The 22,029-nt window shown below is 41.5% G+C and overlaps 1 protein-coding gene across 1 annotated transcript; it reads left to right on the top strand.

Moving 5' to 3' along the window:
• The first annotated feature begins 7,860 nt into the window (after positions 1-7,860).
• On the top strand, positions 7,861-16,720 carry p2rx3b (purinergic receptor P2X, ligand-gated ion channel, 3b). Its single transcript, XM_084079379.1, has 12 exons — positions 7,861-8,273; positions 9,492-9,627; positions 9,971-10,042; positions 10,880-10,949; positions 11,519-11,612; positions 12,651-12,728; positions 12,857-12,998; positions 13,535-13,671; positions 15,097-15,190; positions 15,328-15,393; positions 15,643-15,720; positions 16,069-16,720. Exons 1-12 carry the CDS (start codon positions 8,086-8,088, stop codon positions 16,183-16,185), a joined length of 1,272 nt encoding a protein of 423 aa, XP_083935505.1. The 5' UTR covers positions 7,861-8,085; the 3' UTR covers positions 16,186-16,720.
• The last annotated feature ends 5,309 nt before the right edge of the window (positions 16,721-22,029 follow it).

Below are 22,029 nucleotides of genomic sequence, written 5' to 3' on the forward strand. Positions count from 1 at the left end.
TTATATATTATATTATATTATAGTCCAGGGAAATATGTGAAAAGGTTGTTAAAGTGTGACATTTTGCATCTTGAGGTATTGTTGTGCGGCTGAATTAAAAAATTGCCGGATCCAACAGTTCGGACACACCTGGACGAGTGGGCACTTGGGGTGGAGACTCTGTAATTATAATGATGTAATTAAGTACTTTTGACCTCAGTACTATTTTGGCAAATAAACTCTTATATTGTACTTTTGACCTCATTGTTGTGTCGTGTTTGTGAGTTTAAAAAACTGTGGGTTTAATATACACTTACCAACAACAAAGCAGCATGCTAACACGAATCCTAATTCAGGTGCCCACTCATCCAGGTGCCCACTCAACTGACCTGACCGGTTACCGCTTGAAAGACTGCTCTCTTCACATGTTGACGAAGTGCCTCCTTAGTCGGTGGAATATTTTCCACTTTGCGATGTCTATGAGCAAATAGCTGCTTGCGTGCCTCGTTCACTTTCTTCAGAGGAGAAGTTCTTCTGTACAGGACGAAAGAACCTCTCTATTTCATCCATATCATCATTTGTTACTTCTGCCACTGCGTGTGAGAGATGATAGAAGACTTTCCCCAAACGTTTTTCCATGTCCAAATGCCAACCACAGTTCACAACCATTCATGACACTTCCAGTGCGATAGCCAACTCAACGACATCTGTGTCCGTTGCATGAATGTCGACACTTCTGTACCCCCGCTGGTAAGCGTGCCAGGCATCATGTATCAACATTCGTGAATCAGCCTCTTCATGTGTACATGGTTGAAGTTGAAAAACATCAGAAGGGGGGTTTGATCTATAACCTCTTCTTCATGGGTTGAGAGAAGTGTTTTTCCCGTCTGGAACAAGTACAACCATTGCTTCCAGAGCAGCTGCGAGGAAGCCGAATAATGTCTTTTTGTTGGAATCTACACGAAGGAAGCTGCTCCACTTTCATGGCACATGGAGTGGTATGCCGGTGCCACAACCAAGCCTGGTTCCTTCCTTGAGACTGTCCGTTCTGCAGTGTCCCACACCACATCAACACGCATCACAGTCTCCTCGTTCAACTTTCGTGCAACGTGCGAAAGGAACTGTTTCTGTACATAGTTACCGAATGTACTGACCATATAAAGAAAAACATCACGTGGATGCACCTGGGACGTATCATCAGTGTTGTAGCCTGGGGTCGACGGGTGTTTCGGGTCTCGCAACAACATACACCCTCGCCCAGGTGACCCAGTCGGGGTTGATCAAGCCCTGACTTACGTCCCAGTAGCTACCCACGGTCAGTCCTCTTAGGGAAAGACAGGGCCACTCAATCCGCTTCTCCGGAACTACTCTGCCAGGACAGGGGAAAGGAGAGGCTCTGGCACGTGGAGGGACTAGGCTCTGTGGGTGGCCTCCTGGTCGGGCTCCTCCTTCGTCACCACACTGTTACACTTCTTAGGTTCTAACTGATTCTCCTCAAAGCTGTCAAATTGTGTTTTGCCAATGTCCTCCACAGATTGCACTGTGGCCACCACTTCATCAGGCATGATGACTTTGATGTCAAGCACATACAAGTTGTTACTCTCTTCTGAGAATAGATTCCCCAGGTTTTCGAATGTACTGATTGCATTATTGAGATCTGATGCAAAGGCTTTCTGGATACTACTGGATGTTTTTGAAGAATGAGTTTTCACTGTTGCTACAAAAATATTAAATAAGTGTGAACCCATAGTAATATGATCTCATGTGAAAGAGTACCCCTGAAAACATACAGTAGGTAGAGACACCAACATCATGAGGCTCAGATAAAGCACTTTGGAGAAACACTGGTTTCAATCAAATTTACTATAAAAACAGACCCTAATCTGCAAAATTAATCTGCAGAAACTAAAATTTTCAAAGTATTGCTGCTTTACAATTTGGATTTCATCAAAACAAACTTGTTTCACATTCAAAAGTGATGAGGTGTCAAATATTGGAATACAAAACCTAATTGAACCAAAAATGTTGGCAGCCATTTTGAATTCTCATTTTAAAAGTGCTTGGATCTGGCAACATTTTAAATCAGCATAGGCAAAGATTCCATGTGCAAATGTTCACACTTTCTGCCGGAAGTGAACAACTGAACCTATTTTTGTTACATATTTCCCTGATTATGAAACTAGCTGGAAGAACAACTTGAGTTGACCCCATGACCTATCATACCTAGTGCCACACTCTGGCCAAAATGTACATTTGTATACAAGTTATTTCATAATCTAATTTAATCTGATTCCAGGATGAACCCTAAATGGCTTTTCCTCAAGTGCCAACCGATTTCCAGTGCCATCAAATCAGGAACTCAGCCTGAACTTAAGTCAGAATTTATTTATTATTTATATAAAAGAGAAAGCAATCAAAGAAGCCCAGAACGAAGAATAGATAAATGATGTTATTATGTCTATGACCATACAGAGGACATGCTGAAAGTATATGACATCATCAGCTATATGTTTCCTGGCCTTAGGGGAGTTGTAGAAATATGAGCTGGACCACTAAGTACCACTGTCATTAGTGATATATTGTGTGTCTCTGTGTGGGCTAGCCTCAATGTCATGTGGTACCATAGAAATGGATGTAGTTAAACGTGTAATCTGGAACTTATTTTAACGTATACAATTTTATTTCAACCTATCTGTATGATAGAGTATGTTCATACAATATAATGTAACTAGTATCGTCGCTGTCAGGCAGTAACCTCTTATCTCTGTATTTTAACTTTTTGTGTTTTTTTTTGTAAATGAACGCCCTGCTCGATCATACTACTCTACAGCGTCACACGAAAGTATCAAAAGTAGCAGATCTATAAGCTCGAAACATGCCGCGAAGCGACGCGTTTTGAGCTTGTAGATCCGCTGCTATTTTTGAATTCGAATCCTTTCGTTGAGAAATGTAGTCACTGGTGACGGGTATGACACCTATGCCGGTTGTCAAGTAGTATTGCACAAAGCTCATAAATCCAATATTTACCCTGTCCAATGTTGGATTCCCACCCACCACAGACGTTTGATTGCCCACGCGAGTGACCGGTTACAGTTGCAATTAACTCTCCGTTGTGAGAGGATAAGAAACGTACAGATTGTACTTTAGCTTTACGTTCATGGGTGCGTTCATGAATACGCCCTGAGCATCTGCTCCAATTTCAGAGCGCTCAATTGTTTATGTCATTGTGCGCTCGGGTAGAAGTAAATTTACGAACTGTCAGAGTAGATACTCATTAAATAACGTTGCTATTTTTCATCTTTTAAAATGTTTTCAAATTAAGGTTAATTCATCTGATGTATAAACACGATTGTTAAACTTAAAGGTATAGGGTAGGCCTATAAGTGTTCTTTTTGAGTTAAAACAAAACGTTTTTTTTTTTTAATGAAAAGGTTAAAGCACTATATTGTGATAATCATTTCTATAGAGTGTTTGATCAGTAGCAGGGGTCTCTGCGTCTATCCAGATCCTTAATAAACAGTAAATTCCAATTTTGTCTGCTCATTTCTTGGTGTAATCACTTCCAATTTCACTTGTTTATCCTGTATCATGTGTGAGTTCTCTCTCCTGATAAAATTGGTATCCCAACCTGAACATCCATTTTCTGTTTAATCAAGAGCTGGAGAGATGGGGAGACCCCTGTTACTGAACAAGCACTGACTCTATACCAATGAGAGCTACTATCAGAATATAAAGCAATTTAAGACTTATTTAAAAAACGAAATATCACTTACCCTACCTTTAACTGTTCTGTTGCAAGATGCATGTTGAATGCTGTCTAGAGTAACAACAACAAACTGCAATCACTGCATGTTTCAATGAGTTCCTCCACCATTGTTGTCGTTAATGTTCTGACTGATTGATTGATTGATTGATGTACTTTATTTAGTAAGACATGAGAACAACAGTACATGGAAGTACAAATTCACAATACAAGGTCTACTAAACTGGAAGACTCATAAAAGCACAGAGCTTGTTTCAAATGAGTTCCCCATGCACACAAATCATGATGACATATAAGAGACAGACAGATATACACAACTACTATAGAATGTCATACAATCAGTTTACAGGTTACTGGTATGAAGAGTGAGAAATATGTACAAAAGGAGAAGGAGAGAGGGGGGGGGGGGGTAGGGGGGTAGGTTAGGTTAGGACTTAGACAGGGGCCATTTTCCAATTGCAGCCTCCTGAAGGTCTATCTTTAGGGCTGTTTTGAAAGAGAGTAGGGTTTTACACTCCTTTACTCCTTTTGGTAGGGCGTTCCACATTTTTGATGAATAGCATGAGAACGAGTTACTTCCCTTTGTTGAGCCAAAAAAGGGTTGGACAAGGTTTGTGGAGCTGCCTCTGGTATTGTGATCGTGGACATCATTAACATTTTGGAAGTATTTTGACAAATACAGGGGGATCCCAATGTTGTGATATATCTTGAAGACCAGGCCCATAGCAAGTTGCTGTACTCTGTCCGCAACCCTAAGCCATCCAATCCTATCAAAATGATCAGGGGTTAGATGGATTTTGTAGTTGAGGCCAAGAAGTAGCCTTACAAGTTTGTTTTGGGATGTTTGGAGCCTTGTTTTTAAGGCCTTGGTGGTGTTGTGATACCATGAAGTACATGCATAATCGTAATGACCTTGTATGAGGGCCACTGCAAGAGTCTTCAGAGTCTTCTTACTGACTTTACGATCAATACTCCGCAAATAGCGTGTTTTTTTGTGGACCGTTTTGATCGTTTTTTCAGCATTTTTGTCAGTTGTCTGTGACGCTCAGACAACTCCGAATTCTCACTCGCTCTGAATTCCTTAATGGCCAGAAAGCACTCAGAATGTGCTCCAGTGCTTGCAGAGCGTATTTAGCAAGGCAAACCATATGTTTATGGATGTTATTTTGATTTTATGACTGCACATCATTATTGCCTGTGTAAATCATTCTTGTAAACAACAGCTAACGTTTTCAAAGTGTATTTGTGAGGCATTATCTGCTCTCTCTCAGCACATTAAGATGGACAGCAAAGAGCGTGTAGAGAGAAGGCATGGAGTTGGAACTGAACCCACAATGTTGTGGTTAGGTCTATTATGTTCACTTGTTTTATCCACAAACCTCAATTAGATCAATATTGTGCTTCTATTTTAATCTAAGGCTCTTGCAGCCTAATGTAATAATGGAATTATTATGGAACTAAGTTCTTGCAAATACGAGCCATAAGCCTCTGACAAAAACATAACAATTTCCTCCTCAAGTAACTGCTTGATGGGTTTTGCCTTTGGGTATTGCCTTTATTATGATTTAAGTTTAATTTTGAGAAACATTTCTCCATCTCACCAATCACTGAGTCCATGACGGGAAAGAATATCTATTCTAAAAGCGTCTTTGCTGTCAGCTTGTGCTCTCCAGTCCAACATTACCATCTAGTCTGCTTGCTATCTTTAGCCTAGTCCAGACCAAAGATTTGTGATGAGATATTTAAGCCTGATTTATGCTTCATCATAGGACAGTGTTGTGTGTGAAAAATTGCTGAATCTATAAGCTCACAATGTGTTGTGAGCTTGTTCATCGGCAATTTTAGATCAGCAGTTTAATTTAATTCATAATATAATACAATATAATATATAATATAATTTACATACATAATATATGCCACCCCAGTTGACTCCATTGTGGTGGCAACTGGGGTGGCAAGGACTTTGGTTGGTTGGTTGGTTGGTTGGTTAAGTGTATCATGCGGTTCATAAGGTTAATACGTTATCACTCTGACCACAGAGCAGCTAAAGCCATCTATACAGTGGTGGGAAGCTTCAGGATGTTTCAACATCTGTCAGTCGTAGAAATGTTCTCAACATGCTTGAGAACAGAGAGGAAAACAACATGGACATTAACCTTTAATTGAGTTCCGGTACATTGTACATAAACTGCGGATTGTACTGTGTATGCATTTTCTAGATAATTTTGTTAATTTAACAAGAACGGCGTGATCATTTAAATGCAGGAGTTGTCTCACAGCGCAGCATGTAGCTGACAGCAGTGATAAATAACTTCAAGTACTCTTATTTCTGTAACTAAGTCGATTTATCATGTAGAGTAAATTCTAAAATCAGTAATTCAGAAGGAGATTAAAGCTGCACTATAACTTTCCTCTTCTACCCCGGATTTGAACCCTGTTTCCTGTGCAAGTGATGACATTTTTACCATTGAGCTAATAGAGCCTGCCTGCTTGCTCAGGGGATTAATTTAGTCTTGACCATCTGGACAACATTTTTATCAATTTCTGTGTCTCCATAGGTGAGACATGACCTTAAGACTCGATCTAAATCTCTCAATAGAAGAGCAGGGAGACAAAATACAACCACCCCAATTGTATTTTATATTGTATTACAGTAACATACTCTCCATACCTTACAAGTTACATAGTGCCGCTTTAACTTTAAATTGGCTTTGAACCACTTTTGAAATAGTTGAACTTACTTCTATCTGCGCGTAAAACATAAAAATTGCAGATTTACTTGCGCTGGGAGCTTTTAGATCGGCTGTTTTTGGGATGGACATAGTCATAAGTCTGAGTATAAATATGGCTTTAATAAAACAAATGTAATACATTTGGCTTTAATAGACAAATAAAAACTCAAACTCAAAGTAATAACTGATGACAACAGTTGATCCATTCAGTAACACTGGACTCTAATTGACAAGCCAAGCGTTGCAGTGCAAAGTGATTTCCAAGTTCATGATGGAGACCTCTGCTCTCTGGGGTCTACTAACCATAACAGACTATGGCGTCTGTGTGTGTGTGTGTGTGTGTGTGTGTGTGTGTGTGTGTGTGTGTGTGTGTGTGTGTGTGTGTGTGTGTGTGTGTGTGTGTGTGTGTGTGTGTGTGTGTGTGTGTGTGTGTGTGTGTGTGTGTGTGTGTGTGTGCGTGCGTGCGCGCGCGCGCGCGCGCGCGCGCGCGTGCGTGTGCGTGTGTGTGTGTGTGTTTCCCCATGTCTCGTTGCAGTTGAACATGTTTTCAGTTGACAGGAAATGGCTTGTCTTCCTGCCTTTTAACTGCTATACCGCGCACACACACACACACACACACACACACACACACACACACACACACACACACACACACACACACACACACACACATCAGTGGGTGTGTGTGTGCGTGCGTGTGTGTGTGTGTGTGTGTGTGTGTGTTATCAGCTCTCTATCAGTCCTCTCTCCAACCCAGTTTTTCATTTCCCCACTGATTAGACACTAGTAACCATACCCAGAGAGAGAGAGAGAGAGAGAGAGAGAGAGAGGACTGATAGAGAGCTGATAACATACTCACACGCGCGTGTGAGAGAGAGAGAGAGAGAGAGATGATAAGACATACATCACTGTCTAATGTACAGATGACTTAACACAGAGATCTCATGTCACCACTTCCTCACTTTCATCCAATCACAGTCCATCATTGTCGTTGACTTCATGTCATAAGTGACCATTTCAGAGCCCTACACACACATACCCTCCAGTTCACTTGTTAGGATGGAACCCCCATTACATTAGTGTGAAATTTCACCCCCTCGGATATGGCTTGTGATGTGCATGTGTACGTGCATGTGTTTGTGTGTTTGAAGAATAATTAATGTAAAAAAAGAAAAAAAATGCAAAGAGTGAGTCGGAGAGTGAAAGAGAGAACAGAGAGAGAGAAATTGACAGACATACAGACAGACCAAGAGAGAGAGAGAGAGAGAGAGAGAGAGAGAGAGAGAGAGAGAGAGAGAGAGAGAGAGGGAGAGAGAGAGAGAGAGAGAGAGAGAGAGAGAGAGAGAGGAAGGGCAAAACTCGGAGATGAGAGATGGTGAGATAAGAAGAGTTGGAGGAGCAGGTTGTTCACTTACTGAGGCTGAACTTCAACATCATCAGCTGGATATTTGAAAGCTGCGGCCATCAGAGGAAAATAAGGAATACTGAATATTTTTGGAACACTGATATTATTTCAGTCATAGAAAATAACAATAAAACAACAGAAATGCAGATTGCATCAAAGATGTTCGTTGCCACGCTGACAATTTGGGGGAAATAGCTCAAGAAAGAATGAAAAGGCCGGATACTAGCAAGGAGTCTTCAGGAGGATTTCTTAAACGCACACTGCTTGCTATCATGTGGTCGTTCATCACCAACTTCTTCACTTATGAGACCACCAAGTCAGTGGTGGTGAAGAGCTGGACCATCGGCATCATAAACCGCGTCGTTCAGCTGCTCATCATCACCTACTTTGTCGGGTCAGTATCTGCTTCCTCCTCCTGGTTTAGAGGCTTTGTGGTCTGCCAAAAGTCAACTTTTTAGTATTATAAAAGTAAAGTTCAGTATACTTGGAGTCACAACATTACTGTAATAATAATCAGGGCTCGACTTGCTTGGGGGGTATCAGATTTTTATATACCCCCTCTATACCCACTGGGGTATTTACCAGTGGGGATATGTTTTATCCCTGCTTCTGGACAGGCTGAAATAAATACATGGATTTCCTTATCTATGTTTGATAATATCACAGTTTAACAATTTTATTGAAAATGCATGTTAACCTCATTAACCCTGGCATACCTATTTTGCTATTTTAGATATACATAAAAATGTTGATCTAAAATAGCAGATTGTTGCTATTTTTGATATTTGTATGAAGAAGTATTGTAGGCCTATAGGACTTAAGCGGTTAAGCTCTTTTTGTAACAAATCTAACCCTGATAAAAATGGTACATTTTCCTTTGTATAGCCCTTTATTTCTATAGACACATTCCATAATTTGGAATATGGAATACAAACAACAGGAACCACATAGTGTGGTGAGACATTGATGGTAGATACAGGTATTCCTGTCTTATACGGTAAATGGAGCCTCTGGCCCCTAGGATGCACTCTGTTTACAATAGCATACATACGGGAAGGGGAGACCTTTGTAAACGTTCAGTTTCAGCTTCAACCAGCTGATGGCTGCTCAGATGGTCATGATGAGCGCTCGGTGGGGGAGCTGTTAGGGGTTAAGTGTCATGCTCAGGGACACTTCGACACATAGATATGGGTGGGCCGGGAGGCGAACCGGTGACCTTCTGATGACGGCATCTTTACCTACTCAGCTAGGGCTGCCTCAATGAATAAATATCATGAACAGCTACTTTCCTTAATAATCTGTTCTTTAACCACTTAAGCCCTAAAAGCTTCATTGTACAATGCATTGCGATGCATTTGAAAAACAAATTAGGGCAATCTTGTTGAGAGACAAGTATTATTAGTGTGTGTGTGTGTGTGTGTGTGTGTGTGTGTGTGTGTGTGTGTGTGTGTGTGTGTGTGTGTGTGTGTGTGTGTGTGTGTGTGTGTGCGTGCGTGCGTGCGTGCGTGCGTGCGTGCGTGCGTGCGTGCGTGCGTGCGTGCGTGCGTGCGTGCGTGCGTGCGTGTGTGTGTGTGTGTGCGTGTGCGCGTGCGCGTGTGCGTGTGTGTGCCAGGTGGGTGTTTCTCCATGAGAAGGCCTACCAGGTGAGGGACACTGCCGTAGAGTCTTCAGTGATGACCAAGGTCAAAGGATTTGGAATCTACAACAATAAAGTCATGGATGTTGCCGACTACGTCACCCCTACAGAGGTAGTTTATATGTATGGTTGTACAGTATGTATGTATGTGTGTGTGTATGTATGTATGTATGTATGTATGTATGTATGTATGTATGTATGTATGTATGTATGTATGTATGTATGTATGTATGTATGTATGTATGTATGTATGTATGTATGTATGTATGTATGTATGTATGTATGTATGTATGTATGTATGTATGTATGTATGTATGTATGTATGTATGTATGTATGTATGTATGTATGTACTGTATGTATGTATGTATGTATGTAGGGAGGGATGTATGGAGGGATGGATTGATGTTGAAATATGTGGTGTTGGATTATGGATTATGTGTTATGCATTCCACAGGGAGCCTCTGTTTTCTGCATCATCACCAAACTCATCACCACAGAAAACCAAGTACAAGGGCACTGCCCTGAGGTAAGCTAATAGCACTCACTGCAAGTCCTAATACCTACAGTGTAGGAGAATTACTGTCACTGCTGTTACTGCCACAACTCCTACAACAAAAGTCCATGACACACTGAAAGCGTCACTGACGTGCACCAAGAGAAAACAAATCAATAAAAAGTGGTTGATCCATTTTTTTCAACACTCCAAAATGGAACCGAGCTCTGAGAGTCCACTTGATGCCTTAAGTTTGGCCACAGCCGTTGTAAACAAAGATTTGATAATGCGCTGGTCTGACGCTTGCAGTGAGTCAGGGACTACACACGTCACTGCTGTCACTGCTACAACAACAGCACACTATACCAGTGGTTCTCAAAGTTGGGTCCAGGGACCCCCAGGGGTCCTTGAGGGGATTCCAGGGGGGCCCCAGCAAAACGAGTTAATGGCATTAAAATCAGTTCAGCCACTTTAACCCTATATATACATCAATATTTTTGTAACATTTAAACAAATAAGTCTTGTATGGGGGTCCCTGGCACAACATAATTTTCACATGAGGGTTCATAGCCAAATACATACTGTAGTAATGTGGGAGTCCTTAAATACATAGTCAGTACAGTTCCCTGAACCATGATTAATTATTACTCACATTTTATGCATGTGTGCATGTGTGTGTGTGTGTGTGTGTGTGTGTGTGTGTGTGTGTGTGTGTGTGTGTGTGTGTGTGTGTGTGTGTGTGTGTGTGTGTGTGTGTGTGTGTGTGTGTGTGTGTGTGTGTGTGTGTGTGTGTGTGCCTGTGCGTGTGTGCGTGCGTGCATGTGAGCGTGTGCGCGCGTGCGTGTGTGTGTGTGTGCGTGTGTGAGACAGAGTGAGATGAAATTCAGGTGTATTGATGACAACAACTGCACCAAGTACCTCAACAAGGCGGGAGGATATGGTAAGATTCTTCTCTGCTCTCTTTCCTCCCCTTCCTCCCTCCTGTTCTCATGTTCTCTCCTCCTGTCCCTCAAAACATGTTACAGCACCCATTCCCAACCTGTGGTCTGGGGCCCAGTGGTGGGTCATGAGGATATAGCAAGTGGGCCCCCAAAACACTTGCCAATGTTGTGTTATCTATAAGACTTTATTGATAACACAACATTCATATAAAACTATTACAAAATCATGTAAAAAAAGGTCACGGGATTTTCTTTTCTAAATCCTTGAAAAGTGCAAAAAGTGTATTGTGTTACAGATAAATAGGAATTTTAAGTATACTATGTTAGTTCCAAGACGGAACACAATCGATTGATTGAGCATTAAAATAAACATACTCTGATAATGCACACCCATCTGACCACTTGTTAAGTGATCAGATGGGTGGGCTGAAAACGCTTTCGAGATTTTCAAGTGGGTCCTGATCCAGAAAAGGTTTGGAAACCACTGTGTTACAGGTTGATTTCTCACCCTCTTCTCTTTTATTACTCTTCCTCCTTTTTTTTGTCATCACTTTCCTCCTCCCATCAGGCTTTGGGACAGGGAGGTGTGTTCGTTTTAATGACTCCATGAAGACGTGTGAGATGAAAGGCTGGTGCCCCGCTGAGATAGACTACATAAAGACGTGAGACAGCATTGTGTGTGTGTGTGTGTGTGTGTGTGTGTGTGTGTGTGTGTGTGTGTGTGTGTGTGTGTGTGTGTGTGTGTGTGTGTGTGCGCGCGCGTGCGTGCCTGCGCACCTGCGTGCCTGCGTGCGTGCCTGCGTGCGTGCCTGCGTGTGTGAGAGAGAGAGAGAGAGAGAGAGACCGACATAAGTCACATAACCCATCAGTGTGGAAACACATTTTTACATACAACATACAAAACAACACTTTATGGCTAAAAAGATCACATTGCATTAAAATATACATAGGCTATACCATACTTCCATTTTGTGTTGATATGCAACAATGCAGTTCAGCAGCCAGAATCAAACTGGATACATTATTGCAATAAGTTGTTTTAAGCACTCTGTGGTCACCTCATTTCAATACAGCATGCAAATCTACTAATCTTTAAATATGCATGACATAGGTAATCCAACACAATACAGAAATACTGTTAACATTATTTTTGTCAGTTATGTTGCATTTTAACCCACAGGTTGATGTGTAAAGTCTAGAGCCGAAAATGGTCGTTGGAGAAAAGTCTGATTTACAAATGAAACTCAAACATGATTTCTTAATGGACATATGAGAAATAAAACAAAATAAAACTAGAAAATGTGCTCCTCGGAGCACAGGTCTCCGCCAGGCGAGGTGGTAAAAGAAAGTACTGTTCCTGATTAATCCTGTCTTACCTATTTATATTACATATTGTGATGTCATGTGAAGCTTGACCAATGTTAGCTGTGAGCGGTCAGACACACACACACGGACGGACAGAGGGTAAAACATACTCTCCACCATGCCTTCGGCCTGGCGGAGACAATAAACTGGGGGTAAAAAACGTGATGTATGATTCTGTTGCTGTGTATAAACAATGACATGTATTGACATTGGGCTATTGGGCAGAGAATGAGTGTGCATTACTCAGCATGAGTGCTCAGTCCAATGCACCTGCAGACTGGGACTGAGACACACAGATTGTATTATATCCGTTTGATGTTTTCTCTCTTCCTCAGTGAACCTATGATGGAGGTGGAGAATTTCACTATCTTCATCAAGAACAGCATCCGCTTCCCACTCTTCAGCTTCACCAAGTAGGGATGATGATGATGATGATGATGATGACTCATGATTTTCAATATATTTATACAGACTTAGTTAAGTGTGTGTGTGTGTGTGTGTGTGTGTGTGTGTGTGTGTGTGCGCGTGCGCACACATGCAGAGGGAACTTCCTACCCACCATCACAGCCAGCTACATCAAGTCATGTAACTATGACCATGAGAACAACACCTACTGTCCCATCTTCAAAGTGGGAGATGTGGTCCGCTACGCAGAGCAGGACTTCACCAACCTGGCACACAAGGTGTACACACCCACACCCATACGCACACGCGCGCGCATGCACGCGATTACAACCCAAACACAAAATGTACACAAGTACAGGATTAGTCTGCTCTCGTGTTTTCTCTCTGACTTTTTCCATTAATAAAAATTGTATCCATTCAATTCAACTCAGTTAAGGGTTAAAGGAGTAGTTCACCCAAAATATGACTTACTTTATACCAATTACACGCCCCATGAAGCCTTGAATTCATGGAGATTCTTTTAGTTTTTGTTGCATTCCTGAGACAACAACCCGGAGAGACCACCGGTCATAACATTATTGGAATGCGACAAAAACAAAACAATCTCGATGAATTCAAGGCCTCATGGGGTGTGTAATTGATAAAAAACAAGTAATTTTTGGGGTGAACTGCTCCTTTAAGCGTTCCGCTCAGGGACACCTTGACCCTGGGAGGCTCAAACCTGAGACCTTTTGTTTCCCAGGCAGCCTCTCTAACCATTCGGCTATGGCTGCCCCTATTCTGTGTCAATGTGTGTCACCTGTGCCACCCTCAGGGAGGAGTGATAGGGATAAAGATCTCGTGGATGTGTGACCTGGACAAAGATGAGAATGAGTGTAGCCCCTCCTACTCTTTCACCCGGCTGGACGCCATGTCACAGGGGAACGCTGTCTCTCCTGGCTACAACTTCAGGTATTCATTTCTTTGACTGTAAATTTGACCGTAAAGTGTGTTGCATGCCCACTGTCATGTACTGATGATAGCTTGAAAAAGAGAGAGGCGAGCACTCATCAGAAGAATAGTTCATACAGTAGTTCACGTGTATCGGGTGCACGGTTCTGGCAGAAAGAGTATCTTAGAAAAGATCACCAGAACTCGCTTTGATCCTTTTAGGATTTCTTCCTCAGCGTGAATGAGGAAGGCCTGCGGGCCGAAACGTTCCCTGTGTATGATGTGCTGCTGGGGCTTATGACTGACTAAATAAACAAGAAATCCTAAAAGGATCAAAGCCAGGGGGGGGCACTTTTTCATGCCTTTATTTGACAGGACAGTAGGCTGACAGGAAATGGGAGATGGGGAGGTGACACACAGCAAAGGTCGTCTGGATCGGGAGTCGAAACCGCGACACGCTGTCAAGCTGGATTACCAGCGTATGTGGTATGCACCTGGACCACTAGGCCAGTGGGCACACCTTTTCTAATGTACTTTTGATAGCTAATCTAAATGTACTATCCTATAACAATTGCCTAGAGGGTGGGTGGGAGGACCGATGGTGGACCGACGGTGGAAGACACAAACGTATCATCTGGACTTACAAGGCGCATTGTTGCTCCAATCCACAACAAACTTGGCACAAACACTGTTCAGGGTCGGGTCTGCCATGACAATAGTCACACCAGGGGCCATGTATAGCCCCAGGGGAGCCACAGGCACACCATTGCCACAATCCACACCAAACTTGGCACAAATACTGTTCGGGGGACTGGCAAATACTGTTCAGGGGACTGGGGACTTTTCACGCCAAGAAAACAATTGCACTACACAGCAGTGTTGCTTTTTTTCACAATATTTTTGGGGCTTTTCTGCCTTTATTGATAGTTACACAGTGGAGATCGGAATTCGAACCCACGACACGCATTAGAGTATATGTGTAGAGTATACTGTATATGTGGTATGCGCCTGGACCGCTAGGCCACCGAGCGCCCCCCAGTACAGCAGTGTTTAACACTTCAAATGATCATAACTCGGTGACCATTGCTCTGAGCAGCGCGATATGAGACTAGATTTGAGCGGCCTGAAAATCTAGCACTGATCAGCTAACTTTGGAGGATGCTTGCTCAGCCAGTACAGTACTTATCCTAGATGTCATGGGTTTAACCACATGAACCCTAGCGTCCCTATTCTGGGCAAGTTATAATAGGTAAACAATATGCAAAGATAAGAGAACATTCTGCAAAACAATAGCAGATCTACAAGCTCACAGCTCTACACCGGGGCTGGCCAGGTTTCATATGAACCATTAGTAGACGATTCATAAAAGTAAACAATTAATCGTTATCAAGTATACTGTTAGTCTTCACACTGTGTAATGAGTGCTTTGGTTTCCTCTGCACGTAGGTTTGCTAAATACTATAAGATGGACAATGGGACTGATTATCGTACGCTGGTCAAAGCCTATGCTATCAGGTTTGATGTACTAGTCTATGGAAATGTGAGTATGCCTAATTTATCATTTTTGTTCAACAATCTCCTACGTCTTCTTCGTTGCTCAACATGGAGTTTAGATTCTTGTTGTGCCAACTAGACTGAGAAGTGTGATTTTAACTACAGCCTATGTGTTCTCTCCAGGCTGGGAAGTTCAACATGATTCCTACACTCATCAATATGGTGGCAGCCTTCACTTCTGTCGGAGTGGTGAGTCTTTACTTTTTTGTAAATGAATGAATGAATGCATGAATGAATGAATGAATGAATAGATAAATAAATAAATGGAAACCAGCTCCTGGGCTTTATTATGCTTCATCTTTGACAAATGTACAAATATGATGCCTCCTAGTGAGGCACTGAATATATGATTAATATGTCTTTATTTTGACAATAGATATGTCAATCAATCAATCAAAAGAGCATAAGAGCAGCTTGTCTTTATGTGATTGGTCCAAGGGTACGGTTCTGTGTGACATCATACTGCTGAACTTCCTGAAAGGGGCGGAGCAGTACAAGGCCAAAAAGTTTGAAGAGGTAAAGTATCCAAGTGGAGTATGCAAACTGCACATAATGCACATTACATTTTTGTCTGTTCAAACTGATACTTTTCCCTCTCCCCCCACATGCTGTATTTAACGCTCCATGTACATTCAGAATGTTTCAGTTTAATCTGCATATACGCTGCATATACAGATTGTGTACAAATCCCTAGTATGTAATAAACCGTAACTATGTTGATTCGATTACAGTACTTTAAAGAACACCAAACCGGACATTGTATCTCTCTGTCTCTCTCTAACTCTCTCTGTGTCTGTCTGTCTGTCTGTCTGTCTGTCTGTCTGTCTGTCTGTCTGTCTGTCTGTCTGTCTGTCTCTCTCTCAGGTATCAGACAAGGGGGTTGATTCACCCACCAACGGGCTGTACCGCTCCCAGCTGTACAAACACGAGGAGAAGCAGTCAAGTGACTCAGGGGCCTTCTCTCTTGGCCAGTATAGCTAACTGACAGGGGCCCCAGCTCATGCTTAATGTATAGTAGGATGTGAGGACAGGCCAGGCCAACCTACAGTAGAAGTAGTGAGTTGGGTTCAACATACAGAAAACTTCAACATACAGAAATTGTATTTACTTTAATATAATAATGTATTGTATGTAGAAACACAAAAGTTCCCATGGTAGAAACTATAGAACTGTTCACAACAGCTCCACAAAGCATCCACTATGAATACAGCAAACCTTTTTATTAAGGAATAAGGATATGTGGAAATAATTAAGCACATTTGGTCTGCTGTTCTTGTCTCAAATATTGTCTCCATGTATAAGGTATAAGAAAAAAATATATAGTTGTATACGGTAGTATTTGCATGAGTGTACATGTTTAGCATGTCTTGTATGCTTGTTTAACAAATGAACAACTTACCTGAAAAGCAAAATCTTTATTTTCTGTCACCATATATCTAAATGTATAAATCCTGGCGGGAACCATGACATATCCTGCAAAGTATTTTTTCCATGGGAAAAGGCTTGTTTTGTCACTGACAGGCACTGACAAAACAATAAAATGAAATGCTCAACAACAAATGGCTTTAATTTCTTCCTTTCAATAGCTCTCTTACATTATTATGTAGGCTATACACAAAACAGATGTACCCCAGGCTATAAGCTGGAAATTGTACATCAAAGAGTAACAATGAGATGAGTTGACAATACAATATGGTCAGTATGGGCAAATATGCAGTTTTACATCAAAGCAACTATCAGCAAGTATCACAAGCAGATGCTTGGACCCCCCCCCCCCCCTCATCTCCCATCAAATGCTACACTGATTTGACTAATTCCATTGAAAGAAAGAAAGAAAGTTGTAGATGGAGGGTGGGAGGCATTTGAGCGATAACGAAAGAGAAGGGCAGGGAGAAGGATCGTACATACTGGGTTACAGTATATATCTGTAACACAATAAGAAGAAACGCATCATCTGATGTCTTCTCGTGTTGCTAATGGGCTCCAGGACTCCACAATGATGTTACTGTATCAGTGGAGACTAAAGCAGTCCATATCTGAGGCTGATTCAATTATTCTGTAGCAGTGTGCATAGGGCACACACAACTACTCATAGACATACAACTTGCACGACTGAAGTGAAAAATGCTATAGCTACCGCTGTAGATCTCAGATTAACCCCTTAAACATTTAAGCCCTATTTTACTTTGTCAAAACAGTGGAAAAGCAAGCTAAAATGTGCTGCATTGTGTAATCACACAGGGTACCACTAAGTTGACCACTGCTACAACTCGTTACATTTTCACTTGCCTTGCCTTGTTGTGTTCATGTTGTGGTCTTGAGAGACAGTGTTGCTTTTCAGTGCATTTGTGGGCTCGAGTTTTAGGGGGGTGGGGGATTTTACAGATTGATTTTATGTTCTCATGTAACGCCCTATACCAAATGCACACTTTGTAAAGCTATTGTGGCTGTACCTCAATCAATCCTATTGATGTTCAGGAGAAGATGGCCCTATAACCATATCTACGCCTAAGTACAACAAATAGTATTCACATACATTCGATATTCGTGAGAACACAATATTATAATATTTACCCTGAAATGCTCAAAACCACCCATCCAGATTCAAGGTTGAAACTGAATTAAATTATTAAATTTAATTAATGCATTTCAATGAATCGCATTGAATCAATTTGAACTGATTTCTATGGTTAGGGTTAGTTTCAAGACCATTTATATATTAATCTCTCAAGAACAGATTCTGCACTGCGTTGGAATCTGTCCTGAAGGTTCGTCAGAACGTGTACACACTGTGTGGGAGTGGGCGTGCCTTCAGATCAGGAAGCAGGCCGCGCTTTACCCAATCAAATGTAGTGGGCGGGATTCACGTGTCCGTCGATCTTCCCTGCTAAAACCACGGAAAGATATTCACATTTGAACTTACTCTTTCATCATAGAAACAAGTGGGCTTATAACCAAAACGATCCATGTTCTCTGGGAGAAGTGGTGTTAGTGTTCCGTGTAGAAATATTGTTAGTGGGAATGAAAATGTAGTCGCACCACCCGGAAGTGGAGCTTGAAGGGAGACTTAAACCCCGGTTTCCTTGCGCACGTGTGCTTTGTTGGCATTGTCCCAGAGTGTAACTGAAGAGGAACGAACAGCAGAGGTCGCTGTTTTTCCTTTTCAGTTGTACTCTGGGTTCCGAGATTGTTTATATATTATACTTGAGAGGACCTGCCATGTGTTTTTATGAACTACAGAGGTAGACCAAAAGTCCCACCTTCTGATATAAAACTAAAAAAAGTGCTCCTTGGAGCACAAGTCTCCGCCAGGTCAGGTAGGTTATTGTGGCCTCCTGGTGGCGCTATAATAGGCTAATGTGAAAAGGGTGCCATTTTTTCTTAGGCCTTGCACGGCAATCGGACACTGCATTCATGATTTGAGGCATTTTGTTCCAAAAATGCGGTTTGCTAAATTAGACCTGCTGGTGGCGCTATAACAGGCCAATGTGAAAAGGGTGGCATTTCTTTCTCGGCCTAGTGGGAATGTGTGTGCAAAATGTCACGGAAATCGCACACTGCGTTCATGATTTGAGGAATTTTGTTCAATACGGACCTATCGTGCAAACTTTGGAAGCCAATGTTAGCCAAGTAGGATGGAATATGAAATATCGGACACATCCATCTTGATCATATGACTATAGAGATACTGTTACCGATTTGCGTTTTGGACAGAATCTGAAGGAGTAAGAGCAAAAAATGTGTTTTACAAAACTCAGCCTGCTGGTGGCGCTCTAAAAGGCATACGAAAAATGCAGGGCAAATGTTTTTCCTTGGCCTCTAGGGAGTGTGCGTGCAAAGTTTCACACAGATTGGTGCAGTTATAGCTAAAAGCGTGATTCGGCCTGTTATAGCGCCACCATGAGGCTGATTTGAACGTTTTCAAGTGGCATTTCTTCCTGGGCCAAGTGGGAATCTACGTGGAAAATTTCACAAAAATTGCATGCTGCGTTCATGATTTGAGGCATTTTGTTTGAAATGAACCAATCCTGCAAACTTTGGAAGCCAATTTTAGCCAATCAGGATGGAATATGGAAAATCAGACAGATCCGTGTTGATCACATGTCTATAGAGATACTGTGTACCGATTTGCGTGTTTTTTGGACAAAGTCTGTAGGAGTAATATCAAGAAATGTGTTTAGCAAAAGTCGGCCTCATGGTGGCGCTATGACAGGCTGATCTGAAAAATGTGGGGCAGAGGTTCTGCTGTGGCATCCAGGGAGTGTGTGTGCGCAGTTTCACAGCGACCGGGCCAACGGTGGCGGAGATTAGCTGCTCACAGACAGAAGGACGGACGGACACACGGACGGACGGACGGACGGACGGACAGGGGCAAAACATACTCTCTCGCCATGCCTTTCGGCCTGGCGGAGACAAAAAGTAATAATTTGCTTCCCATGTCAGCCTAGACACATGACATATGCACAGGGTCTCTGAATGACTGAATTATATATGTTAAGTCTATCAATGAATATATATATAAGTATACTGTAGCACCAGTGAATATATGAATGAATATGAATATTACATTACCTGTGAATGATTACTGAAGTTAAACACTTAATAAACACTAAAACTACCTCTGACTTTGAAAAGTAAAATGTAAACCTAATTCCATCTTTTCTCTGTAAATGCATCATTTACAACTCCATTCATGTCCTCATGTGTAAACGATAGTCTCCTCTCTAGATTGTTAATCAAGCCGAGTAATTGAAAACGATATAGGCCAATCAAGTCCTATAGAAACTGCATTTGCATATGATCCAAATGTTCCAAATCCATTCAGAACAATAGAACATGATGTGGTGAAGGAATACTGGATTGCTATAGGCTACTTTGCATGTAGGTAATGACGAGGCACCAAGCACTCTTGTTACTTTATGTCGTGAAAATATGCCACTCCCAATTACAGGGTGGGGGGGGGCTAGGTGTAATTGGAATGATTGGCCAAAGATGAGAACAATAGAACCATCTCTCCACCAATCACAACCTGACATACTCCTGCAGGACAATATGCCCCTGCATCCCCATCCATGGTTACAAGGTGGTATTTATTGTTAAGTCTTGTGTACAGGTACATGCAAGATTCTAGAATGAATATAAACACACACACACACACACACACACACACACACACACACACACACACACACACACACACACACACACACACACACACACACACACACACACACACACACACACACACACACACAGAGAGAGAGAGAGAGAGAGAGAGAGAGAGAGAGAGAGAGAGAGAGAGAGAGAGAGAGAGAGAGAGAGAGAGAGAGAGAGAGAGAGAGAGAGAGAGAGGAGAGAGAGAGAGAGAGAGAGAGCGAGAGAGAGAGACTTTTAACAAACCAAGATAAAGCTTTTCCTCCTAATGTGAAATCAAAGCTTTAAAAACCACAGCATTAACAGCTGCCACTAAGTTGACCACTGCTTTACACTGGTTACAACTTATTACATTTGCACTTGTCTTGTTGTGTTCATGTTGTGTTCATGAGGGAGAGTGTTGCTTTTCAGTGCATTTGTGGGTTAGAGTTTTAGGGAGGTGGAGGGATTTAACAGGCTCCAAGATTGATTTTATGTGCTCATGTAAAGCCCAATACCAAATACACACTTTGTAAAGCTATTGTGGCTAACCTCAACCAATCCTATTGATGTTCAGGAGAAGATGGCCCTAACCCTGTACAACAAATAGTATTCAAATATGATATTTGATTTTTATGAGGACACAATATATTAATATTTACCACCCATCCAGATACAAGGTTGAAACTGAAATACATTTTTGAAAAAGGAATTGAATTGAATTGAACTGAACTGAACTGTTATCACCTTACACTAATATCTTAAGTTGATATGGCAAGACATCAGATGTCTCTTGCATATGAGGAGATAGGCCTATATAGGTTACTGTTATATTTCTCTAAATCACATTACTGCTTGAAATTAATTCAAAGGTTTGACCTGTAATTAGGGATTATTCGTACTTTGATTCTAGTGCCACCTTCTGATATAAAAAAAAGTTTGCTTCCCATGTCAGCCTAGATACATGACATCTGCACAGGGTCTCTGAATGACTGAATTATATGTAGTCTATTAATAAATATAAGTATAGCACTAGTGAGTATATGAATGTGAATTAATATACCTTTACATATCACATTACCTGTGAATGATTACTGAAGTTAAACAGTACATTCATAGGTCAACTCAAACTACATCTTACTTTGAAAAGTAAAATGTAAACCTCATTCCATCTTTTCTCTGTAAATGCATCATTTACAACTCCATTCATGTCCTCATGTGTAAATGATAGTCTCCTCTCTAGATTGTTAATCAAGCAGAGTAATTGAAAACGATATAGGCCAATCAAGTCCCTATAGAAACTGCATTTGCATATGATCCAAATGTTCCAAATCCATTCAGAACAGTAGAACATGATGTGGTGAAGGAATAATGGCTTGCTATAGGCTACTTTGCATTATACTGTAGGTAATGATGACGAGGCACTAAGCACTCCTGTTACTTTATATGCCGTGAGACTATGCCACTCCCAATTACAGGGGGGGGGGGGGGGGGTGTAATTTATTCAGTTACCTTCTTCAATTTAAGTGCACAAACTTAAATTGGTTTTGGAATACAAAAATATTTTATTTCCAGTTTGGAGAAGAGTACAGAGCATCAACACATTTGATAACAACCCTTACATGTAATACAATATTAGGCGTAACAGGTGAATATCTTGGATTATATAAAGCTACTGCACCCAGATATACT

This window comes from Gymnoscopelus microlampas, assembly GCF_963454915.1.
Source record: "Gymnoscopelus microlampas genome assembly, chromosome: 2".
Lineage (NCBI taxonomy): Eukaryota > Metazoa > Chordata > Actinopteri > Myctophiformes > Myctophidae > Gymnoscopelus > Gymnoscopelus microlampas.

Excerpts from the sequence above, each read along its gene's own strand:
- p2rx3b (XM_084079379.1), top strand. The coding sequence starts at position 8,086 with ATGAAAAGGCCGGATACTAGCAAGGAGTCTTCAGGAGGATTTCTTAAA. Across the intron at positions 8,274-9,491 it reads ATCATCACCTACTTTGTCGG|GTGGGTGTTTCTCCATGAGA; the intron begins GTCAGTATCTGC and ends TGTGTGTGCCAG. Across the intron at positions 15,721-16,068 it reads AGGCCAAAAAGTTTGAAGAG|GTATCAGACAAGGGGGTTGA; the intron begins GTAAAGTATCCA and ends TCTCTCTCTCAG.